At 35.4% G+C, this 11,601-nt stretch overlaps 2 protein-coding genes across 2 annotated transcripts; one reads left to right on the top strand and one right to left on the bottom strand.

Moving 5' to 3' along the window:
• The first annotated feature begins 1,714 nt into the window (after positions 1–1,714).
• On the top strand, positions 1,715–2,284 carry LOC139849323 (uncharacterized). The gene has a single exon (XM_071838985.1). It carries the CDS (start codon positions 1,715–1,717, stop codon positions 2,282–2,284), a length of 570 nt encoding a protein of 189 aa, XP_071695086.1.
• Positions 2,285–2,671: 387 nt separating this feature from the next.
• LOC139885701 (uroporphyrinogen decarboxylase 1, chloroplastic-like) lies at positions 2,672–6,337 on the bottom strand. The gene is made up of 6 exons (XM_071869456.1): positions 6,158–6,337; positions 5,901–6,055; positions 4,736–5,118; positions 3,568–3,852; positions 3,250–3,485; positions 2,672–2,990 (listed from the first exon to the last, which is right to left on the bottom strand). The coding sequence occupies exons 1-6, from the start codon at positions 6,178–6,180 to the stop codon at positions 2,837–2,839; spliced, it is 1,236 nt and encodes a 411-aa protein (XP_071725557.1). The 5' UTR covers positions 6,181–6,337; the 3' UTR covers positions 2,672–2,836.
• Positions 6,338–11,601: the final 5,264 nt, after the last annotated feature.

The raw sequence follows: 11,601 nt of genomic DNA, 5'->3' as shown, positions 1-11,601 counted from the left end.
ATAGTAGACTTTTATAAAAAACAGAAAACGTTTTCGAAAAGGAAACGATTCAACGAGAGATACAAGAAACTATGATGAGACTCGTAACTGGAAAGCGGCTAAACAAAAGAACTATCTATACCAAGTCTCATCTACCCTAAACCGAACGAATACCAAACCCAATTACAATAACAAACAATCACAAGCATTGATCAGCGAAACCAAAAGAAAGCTACCAAACAAGAAACCGATAAAAACGAACTCAAATATCCTTTATGAACTCGCCAAATTCTTTCATTTTGACACCTTGAACCAATTTCTTCCTTCGCTTTTGTTGGTTTTTAGTATTAGCCGGTACACACGAAATCTCGCTATAATTGATAAGATTAACTATAATTGGTTCATTTCTGACCATACACGTCATCATAACATCGAAAGCCGCGGAAGCCACGTCGGTCATTTTATTTTTATCCACGGCTGAAGAAACACCAATACCCAAGCCCGCAACACTATTCTTCTTATCAAACTTACCACCCAAAACAAGTTTTAAATGACCTCCCCGTAATCTAAGTCTTCATCATAACCACGCGTTCACATCTTTAAATTGGTCCCTAGGAACTTTAAATAATGCCAAGCTGTACATGAGATTCACTTAAGGTGAACATAAGAGCGGTGGGAGTGGAGGGTGTCACTTACCCCGTCCCACACCTCGGTCCCAGTCACCCCACTCCCCATCCCTTGATCAAGGTTCAGTCGCGTCCTCGTCAGTCGCCCAGGCGACGGAAATTTGGGGTTCGGTTTATTAAAAAAAAAAATACATCTAACGGCTCTATATTGGACCGTTGGCTTTTTTTTTCTTTTTTTCTTTTTTAATGCTATATATTCACAACACATATACAAACACAAACACAAACACATATCATTTTACATCCATTTTACTCAACATATACTCCCACAATCAAATCCAAATTCTATCATCTAAATAAAAATATTTCTTTAAAAATGAGTAGTTCCGACGAAGAAAGTTTGGTTAACGCAATGAAAAGTATATTTGCCTATTGAAATAACGTGGTAATACGTAGAGAGGTCGAGGAACAAATGAGACTCAAAGCTCAAGACGAAAACGTCGCTACATTCATCGTGATCGTGTAGAAGCGCACAATCGTTTGATGAAAGATTATTTTGTTCAAGATCCGAAGTATCCCCCTGAATATTTCAAACGGCGTTATCGAATGTCACAAAGTCTTCTTGAAAAAATAATTGAAGGTATACTTTCTTACTCTACTCGTCCCAATGCACCAAAGTGGTTTACTTATTTTCAACAACGTCCCGATGCACGTGGTGTTCTCGGAGTATCTACTATTTTAAAAGTCACTTCTGCCATTCGTCAACTAGCATACGGTGATTCACCGGATCTATTTGACGAATATTTATAAATTTCAGAGAGAACATCACGTGAGTCTTTGCAAAATTTTACAAGATGTATTATAGACTTGTATGGTAATGTATACATGAGAGAACCGACCGAGGACGATATCGTCGTTTGTATCATAAACATGAAGAACTTCACGGCTTTCCTGGAATGCTTGGAAGCATTGATTGTATGCATTGGGCTTGGGGTAAATGTCCAAATGCATGGAAAGGGCATTTCACCCGAGGCGATCACGGTTACCCGACAATCATGTTGGAAGCCATTGCATCGTATGACAATTGGATTTGACATGCATATTTTGGAATGGCCGGTTCGAACAATGACTTGAATGTCCTTAATGCATCTCCATTGTTCGATAGTTTACTAACTGACACGGCTCCTCAAGTTCCATACGAAATTGGGGACGTTGATTTCGATCGAGGCTACTATCTTGCCGATGGGATTTACCCTTCGTGGGCTTCTTTCGTTAAGGGATTCTCAAGTGTTGTTGACGCAAAAAGGAAATACTTTACAAAGAAACAATCTGCAGCTCGTAAAGACGTTGAGAGGACATTTGGAATTTTGCAAGGTCGTTGGGGTATTTTAAGACAACCTGCTAGGGCATATAGCGTAAACAAAATCAAAAGAATCATGTATGGTTGCATCATATTGCACAACATGATAATTGAAGACAATGGTTTTAACATCGCTGAAAATAAATCTTACTACTTGCCTGTCAACAACCTACAAGGATCAACTTGGTACGAAAGGTGTGATGTATATGCCGAGAAGACAAAAGAGCTGCGTGACAAAGACGAGCATGAGTATCTTCGACATACTCTAGTTTCGCATCTATGGCATAATCGCGGTGACGAAATAGTTAACGAATTGTAACATTTTAATCGCGATAACGTAATATTTTTTTTTCTTTTTTTTATTTTTAGGAATCGTATGGTTTTTTATTATTAGGAAATGTAATGTTTAATTTTTATTTTAATGGAAGTTATTTCTATTTATGTTAATTTTTATAATTATATTCATTTATGTCATAATTAAAATCATAAAAATAATAATAAAAATATAAACTGACATGCCCAACTACAGAGGTCACCACTGCCCACTTTTTCTGACTCGACAAGTCAAGCCTGACATGCCAAGTGACATCAGTCACCACTCCCAGTGCTCTAATGGTCATATGCCCTTATGGCCTCCATATCACAAATGAAGCAACTGAATTTTTTTAAAATATTGCCAAATAGAGTACTTAACTATATATTTCTGCATACCATACCTTGATAAAATAATCAGACTACAAACAATTCTGTTTTTCACATAAGAATTACACTTTACATATCAAACGGTAAGTACTGCAGCCTAAATGACAAAATTTAAACAGACAAATGAACTAAAACTGATTTCTACAAGGAAAAAAAAAACAATTTACATTTAGACAGCAACTTTAGCTTTCTCCTCAACAGATCCAAAGTTGAAGCTTCTTGCAACATCAAAGAACCGAGCCACGGCTTCCTCAGGAGTTCCAACAAGAACGCCATGGCCCAGGTTCAAAATGTGACCCCTTGGTCCAGCACACTTCACAACCCTGTCATAACGACACAATCATCCATATTAAAATTATCATGTCTAAATATGTCATAAAATATATATGGGCTAGAAACAACAATACTAAGTCCTGTTTCCATTTGGCCTCTTAATGGGGAAGGGTGTCTGATTCTATCTCTCCTAGAAACAGACCAATTTTCAGATTAAGTGAGAAAGAAACAACAATTTTACTTACTGAATGAATTAAGAGCTGTATGTACAAAAATAGATCATTAAGTGGAAAGTAGACAGGTCCTAACCTATGAATTTCATCTGTCAAAGCAGGAAGCGTTGAAAATAAATAAGCCGGATCAACGTTTCCTTGTATGCTGATGTCATCGCCCAGCCTACGTCTTCCATCAGCCATATCAACCGTCCAATCCAACCCAATCACATCAACTCCTGTCCCTTTCATCTTTTCAAGTAATCCACCGTTTCCGTTTATGTAAAGTACAAGTGGGGTTTCAGGACACTTTTTCTTTACAATGGACACAATCTGAAAATACAAAAAAGAACGAAACTTGATGATGATTAGTCATGGAAAAAAGATTGGAGATTTAGAGTTGAGTTGACTTTACCTCGTTGATATAAGGCTTTGACCAGAGCTCCCACATATGTGGAGGTAGTTGACCACCCCAAGAATCAAATATTTGTACACAATCAGCACCCGATTTCACTTGGTAGACAACGTACTCAGCTATAGCCTCGGTTAAATGTGACAAAAGAGCCCGTAATACGTGGGGAGCTGTATGACACATGCTTTTTATGTTTGTATATGTACGAGTAGTGCCACCTTCTACAATATATGTGGCAATTGTCCATGGAGCACCCACAAAACCCAAAATTGCAGCTTTCCCATCAACCTAATTCACAAACATTGTGTAGATTTTCAACCACACCAATTCAGTCAATAAAGGTACAGTTTGACTTTCTAGTCAAACCCATTACTACAGCATTTTAATTCATTACAAAATCGGTTTGTGTAATGTTTTATCTCTAACTGATAAGTTGTTCGATTTTATTCAAACCAAATAATTCAGTTGAGCAGAAACAGTTTGACTTTCTAGTCAAACCCACTACAGCATCGCAATCCAATTCTACAGAAGTCTTAAATCGCGAAGCAATGCTTAATCTCTAGCAGAGCAAAAGGGTAAAGGCGTAAAGCTAATAATGTAAGCAAAAAAAAGAAACTGGCCAGATGGGTTGTGGGTCACCAAATGTGTATTCAAATGCATAATAAGCTCCTAAATGGTCTTGCTTTCGATGAAAAATTCTTTATTAATTAGAGTCAAGGGTATTTTAATGGTATTATAGACATATAGTTATTGCAAATCAGGAAAATTATTATAATACCAAAAAATGGATAAAAAGTGTTTGAGGACCCCCCCACCCATCCGTATTGTTTTGATCACAATTACAAAATTGCTTATTTTGACCCATTACAAACGCTGACTCACAAGTGTTGCCGCCTCTACGAATGTGATACTGATGTTTGAGAAAATTTGACTAAGTTTGACTTTGACTGATTTTAACTGATTAATCTCTACTTTGACTGATTAACCGGATGCTGATCGAGTAATCACCGAGTAATCCCCGTTGACCGAGGGGTTGATCGAGACCAATTTTGATTACTCGGATCGGACCTCTCCAACAACCGAGCACTGGTACCGTTTTCTATTCGAGTTTTTTCTGTAATTGAAATCTCCACATAATAAGACTTCGGAAGTCGAACGTATAGTCTAGTACCTCTTGTCGAAGAATCTTGAGGGAATCACCAACGAAGTTGAGCTGATCCAAGTTGATTGGATGTAATGCTTTCAACCCTTCCTCGGAACGAATCGGAGTTTGAATAACCGGGCCCCGTACTTCTTCTATATCAAAGGGAACACCAAATGCGGGTAGAGGTGTAAGAATGTCGGAGAAAATAATGACTCCATCAGGATGAAAAGCATCCCAAGGCTGCAATGAAATTTCCACAATGAGATCGGTTGTCTCTGATCTCTCTCTGAAAGACGGGTGTTTCTCTGCAAGTTTTCTGTAAACCGCCATGTATCTGCCAGCCTGCCGCATCATCCATGCTGGCGGTCTGCTTACAGGAAGTCCTTTTGCCGCCTTGACCAAGAGTGGTTCTGTATCGCCATAACAGTTGAAGACAAAACAGATATAGAGCAAACTAGAAATTAGGTAGATACGAATCATCATTACTATATATGCCTTCTTACCCGTATTATTTAAAAAGTCAATTAATTAAAAATTTTAACAAGTCTACACTTCCACCCTTTTGGCAGTTACATATAAAAATTATAACTTCGTGTGGTTAGAGCCGAGTAAACTACTCTTGATTGAATTCTCATTTTATCTCTTGCTTACATTGACTTTCATTATTATCTGGAAATGAGAAAGCATTGGTCTTGAAGTCCTGTCTCTAATATCCATTCATTATAGGTGGTAATTTCGACCCATTATACTTGTGAATGGGTTGACTTGGCTCTATGTTGTAGAGCTAATAGATTAAATTGCATTAGTTTTTCTCACGTACTCACGATTAACAATGTCCGTGATTATATCATCTGATCGGATCTGTGAAATGCAAGCCCTATATTGGTGTTATTGTTTTACTGAATATATTACACAAAATACACGTGTCGAGAAAAATGATTTTGCTGCAGCCTAATGTATAGTTGGTCATCTTAATGGACAGAATATTATGTTGACATCACTTAGCATAAATATCAACATTTGATACCACTTTTACACTTACACTACAATAAGCCAGAACTTATATGTCATTCTAGTTACATTCGGGCTTATTATTTCACATACCACATGGGATTAATGTTCTTATAATATAACATCAAAAAAATTCATTGTTTACAAAAAATTGCAATTACTTTGGAAATAAAATTAGTACCAGAAGAAGAAGTTTCAGCAGATGAACTAACAACTCTGAACCTGTTAAACCTATGGGTGTATCCGACCCGAATTTCATCCGGGGTGCTTGAATTAAGCCCTAATGGTACAAGAAAGCTTGATGATTTCCATCCAACACTGCAACAACCACACCCACTGCAATCACAATCAACAAAACACAACCCACATTCAGGAAATATTACAAAAAAAATCAAAATCAACATCTTGATCGTGTAAAAAGGTGTGAGAGGTGAGTACCTGTTTAAAGAAACAAAACCCATTTGAGGGAAATCAAGAATTTGAATCTTTTTCAGCAAAGATTGGAACTTTACAAGATTATTAGATTATTTAAAGGAAGGACTTGAGTGGGAGTGTTTTAATTTTGGTTCTGCCATAGAATGCTTATTCCATTCAGAGCTGGGTTTCTTATCCAGGGGATATCCTGTACACTGTCTTTTTGATTTCATGTTTTGGTAGTTTGCTGTATTTAGCACTCAAGTTTAAGAAAATACAAAAAGGTCCAATTTATGAAGAGTTTTTCGGTGTACATATTAGGTTTATGTATGCCGTTTGCAATGTGGGTGCAAAAGCAACAATTTATTTTATACAAAATTTCATTCCTCGTTCCTGAATTTTACGTCGATTTTGACTTCCTATCCTTTTTTTTTTTTTTTTTTTGCATTCCTCCTCCATAAACTATCAAAAGAGTACATCCCTCGTCCCCCGTCTACTTTCTGTCTATTTTTCCGTTAAATGAAGTCATGTGCTAAGCATGTGAGGGTAGTTTCGTTATTTTACATATTTCTTTTGACTTTTTCTCAAATCTACAGAAATTCAAACCCCTATTTCCTCTTTTTATTTTATTTTAATTTATTATTGTAATAATTATATACTACAAAATAAACTCAAATTTCAGATCTGCTTTCATGGATTTTTTCATGAAGAAATCAGACCCAGATTCAAAATCAACCCACGAAGATGTTCTAGTGTCCTCTTCACGAAGAATCTGCACCGGCGGCGGTTCTAGTGTCCTCTTCACGGAGATTGCACGAAAATGTTGAAGGGAAAACAAATCTGTGTTGCACGAATTTTACAAACAAAGCTTACCGGAAAACGTTGTGAACCCGGAAAATGGACGAATCTGAATTCCTGCTTCTACTTTTGATACAAATCGACATAGAAAAGGGTTTTTATTTGTTTCAATTTAGTTTCAAATCTTGATTGTGTAATTTGTTCGTGAGTAGATCTGCATATTTTATTTTCAAAAAAATTGAAACTAAAATCGAATTGTTCATCGATTTTGGTTGTGTTTCTGCAAAATCTAAGAATGAAGATGTGTTTAATGATTGATATTGCAGCTATTTGCAACTTTTCATGAAGTTTCATGGAGTTTTGAGGTGTTTTCCATTAACACCACCACCAACCGCCGCTAGCCACCCATCTCCGGCCACCCTCTATTAAATTACAATGTTCTTACTGTAGTGACCCGAACTTTTCCATGTTTATATATATTAATTGAGATTGATATTTACATGATTAAATGTTTCCAACATGTTAAGCAATCAAACTTGTTAAGACTTGATTAATTGAAATATGTTTTATATAGACAATTGACCACCCAAGTTGACCGGCGATTCACGAACGTTAAAACTTGTAAAAACGACATGACGATATATATATGGATATACATATGGTTAACATGAGATTATGATAAGTAAGTATCTCCATAAGTATATTAACAATGAGTTATATACATATAAACAAGACTACTAACTTAAGGATTTCGAAACGAGACATATATGTAACGATTATCGTTGTAACGACATTTAAATGTATATATATCATATTAAGATATATTAATATATCATAATATCATGATAATATAATAATTTAACATCTCATTAGATATAATAAACAATGGGTTAACAACATTAATTGAGATCGTTAACTTAAAGGTTTCAAAACAACACTTACATGTAACGACTAACGATGACTTAACGACTCAGTTAAAATGTATATACATGTAGTGTATTTAGATGTATTAAAATACTTTTGGAAGACTTCAAGACATATATCAAAACACTCATACTTAACGAAAATGGTTACAGTTACTTTTCCATTCTTTTCTTTCATCAAGAATTCTAGTCGTATTCTTACTCGTATTATACACAGCTTCAAAACGTACTTACTATGAGTATATACCAATAGGAACTAGCATGGGATTCCACTCTTGATTATGTCATGTATGACTAATCAATTTTAACTTCTACCATGAGCTAGTCAACTAACTAGAACTCCTTTTAACCTCACTCACCACTCACCAATTACCACTCATCATTCACTCCATTTCACTTCCAATTCTCTTTCTAATTCTCTCTCAACACACACACACTATTATGAACGTATTTTTCCAGTAGTTAATCATCATCTTCATCAAAAATCACTTCAAGAATCAAGCTATAATCATCATAGGAAGAACACTTCAAGAACACTTCAAAAATCCCTTCAAGTTTACTAATTTACTTCCAAGCTTTCTAATCCATTCCAAGTAATCATCTACGATCAAGAAACCTTTGTTATATAAAGTAGGTTATCTTTCTTATTCAAGGTAATATTCATATTCAAACTTTGATTCAATTTCTATAACTATAAACTATCTTAATTCGAGTAAAAATCTTACTTGAACTTGTTTTTGAGTCATGATCCTACTTCAAGAACTTTCAAGCCATCCAAGATCCTTTGAAGCTAGATCATTTCTTGTCACTTCCAGTAGGTTTACCTACTAAACTTGAGGTAGTAATGATGTTCATAACATCATTCGATTCATATATATAAAACTATCTTATTCGAAGGTTTAAACTCGTAATCACTAGAACATAGTTTAGTTAATTCTAAACTTGTTCGCAAACAAAAGTTAATCCTTCTAACTTGACTTTTAAAATTAACTACACACATGTTCTATATCTATATGATATGCTAACTTAATGATTTAAAACCTGGAAACACGAAAAACACCGTAAAACCGGATTTACGCCGTCGTAGTAACACCGCGGGCTGTTTTGGGTTAGTTAATTAAAAACTATGATAAACTTTGATTTAAAAGTTGTTATTCTGAGAAAATGATTTTTATTATGAACATGAAACTATATCCAAAAATTATGGTTAAACTCAAAGTGGAAGTATGTTTTCTAAAATGGTCATCTAGACGTCGTTCTTTCGACTGAAATGACTACCTTTACAAAAACGACTTGTAACTTATTTTTCCGACTATAAACCTATACCTTTTCTGTTTAGATTCATAAAATAGAGTTCAATATGAAACCATAGCAATTTGATTCACTCAAAACGGATTTAAAATGAAGAAGTTATGGGTAAAACAAGATTGGATAATTTTTCTCATTTTAGCTACGTGAAAATTGGTAACAAATCTATTCCAACCATAACTTAATCAACTTGTATTGTATATTATGTAATCTTGAGATACCATAGACACGTATACAATGTTTCTGTAACGACCCGACCAAAACTGTTATTGACGGCGCCGTTAACTTAGGTCCCGTTGCGTGGTCGTAGTCCCTATATGAGACTCGTTTGACCAAAATTATGTCGCGTTCATTTGAAAGGTACAAAGTTTAGTTTAACAAACGGATCGACAATAAGTTTAAGTTTACAAAAGTCATAAAGTATAAATGAAATAACTTGCGACATAATATAAGTTGAAAAACACAGTTGCTATAAATAGCGTAAGTGTGTAAACAAAAGTTTGAATCCAAAAGTGCTATCCCTAGCGTATGTATGTATGTATGCTTGACTCCAAGCAAGTATGAGTGTACGCGGAAGCATGTATCAAATAGCCAAGTATGAACCTGAGAAACATATAGAAAACTGTCAACGAAAAACGTTGGTGAAATCATAGATGTATTTGTAAACTTGTTTTTGAACCACAAGATTTAGTATTCCCATAGTTGATTATCAAAATCGTTTGCATTCCAAAAGTATTGTTCGCGAGCACCCAATTATCAAGACTTAACGTTTCCTTCCATAGAACCCCATCACAATAGTGTTAGAACATACACTGTTTCTCGAAAATATATTTCATCCGTAGACGGTAGCGAACCGTCCGTAATGAGGGTTTGTCAAACCCGTATGGCCACACAATATAAGTTCTCGCTTACACCCTGCAAGTGTAACTAATGATAATCGAATTGAGGATTTTTGTTCTAACTCGCTGTGGAATGTTTGTTTTCCTTGTACTTGTGTTCAAAGTATAAAAGTAAGTAGTACAAAATGTGACAAAGTATATGTTTCTCAGCCCACAATTTAAAAGTATAAAAAGTTGTTGAAAAGGTGGGACTATGATCTCACCTCGAGTGCACGAGTATAAAAGTACTTCACAAAGTAACGTATGCATGAAAGTTGCTTAGCCTTGACCTAAACAAGTAAGTTGTGTCAATTAACCGGTTACGACACAAAGTCGGGTGAAATGTGTTCAATTAGTCATATGGCTCGTTACGACTCGATTAAGTATAGCATGTGAATCACGTTGTCAAGTTTCATACAAGAAACAAGTATAAAAGCATGTTAGAATGATTGTATAAAAGTTTGGTTAAGTTTGACTAAAAGTCAAACTTGGTCAAAGTCAACGAAAAAGTCAACGCGTTCGGGTCGGGTCCCGAACTATTTTTCTATGCTAAATATTCATATACAAGTATATTAAAACAAGTTTCATGTGAATCGGAGGTCGGTAGCTAGTCAAACATTTCGCGTGAAATGCGCCAAACAAGGCAGAATCTGGCCAGGCCAATCCGCGCGCCGCGCGGGGATGGGGCGCGCCGCGCCACCATCTGGGCAGAGATTTCTGGTTAGTTTTTCAAAGTATGCACGAACCAAAACATTTTCCAACCCAACTCTTGACCCGCAAACACTTATAATGCCTATCATATATCGTCGAAAAGGTATTTTGACGAGGAATACAACTAACCACATATCATCAATCAAAAACATCATTTACAATAACCGAAAACTCGTTAATTGATCAAGAAAGGTTTATTTTCAAAGTTTCAAGTTCGTAAAACGTATTTTATGATTCGGGAATCCAATTTACACATACGATATGCCGTTTTGAAGGTAATGAAGCATACATTACAACTAAACACTTACTAATAACATTTCATGGCATTCAAGCATCAAAAGTTCATGTCAAGAACTATCAAACCCTAGTCAAACATCACAAAATCATTAATCGGGTTTTTGAAGTTTTCTTAATCAACCTACACATCGAAATGTGGCTAATGATACTAGTAACACAATTAAAACATGCACTTTAACAATCTAACAACATTAACTCATCCAAAATCAAGGATTAAGCAAACCCATTTCAAAAACTCAAACTAGTTACTCCAAACCACAAATCGAGCAAACAAAACATATATTCATGTTACACACGAGCCATAGACACTAACTAACACAATTTCAAGTATATAAAACGAATTTAGAGAAATTTAGAGTTTTAGAAATGTTACCCAAAATGGATGAAATTGGTACCAAATCGAAGAGGATGATGAGAGGATCACGAATATGTAATTTGTTTTGAAGTTTGCTTCCCGATCCGAATTTAGATGATGAATTATGTTTGTGTTCTTGAGAGAAAAAAAAAAAGAAAGAAAGAGAGAGAGATGGAGGTGATTGAATGGTGGTGATTG

The sequence above is a fragment of the Rutidosis leptorrhynchoides genome, chromosome 1, assembly GCF_046630445.1.
Source record: "Rutidosis leptorrhynchoides isolate AG116_Rl617_1_P2 chromosome 1, CSIRO_AGI_Rlap_v1, whole genome shotgun sequence".
In the NCBI taxonomy this organism is placed as follows: Eukaryota; Viridiplantae; Streptophyta; class Magnoliopsida; order Asterales; family Asteraceae; genus Rutidosis; species Rutidosis leptorrhynchoides.
This window is presented reverse-complemented; position numbering and strand designations above follow the sequence as displayed.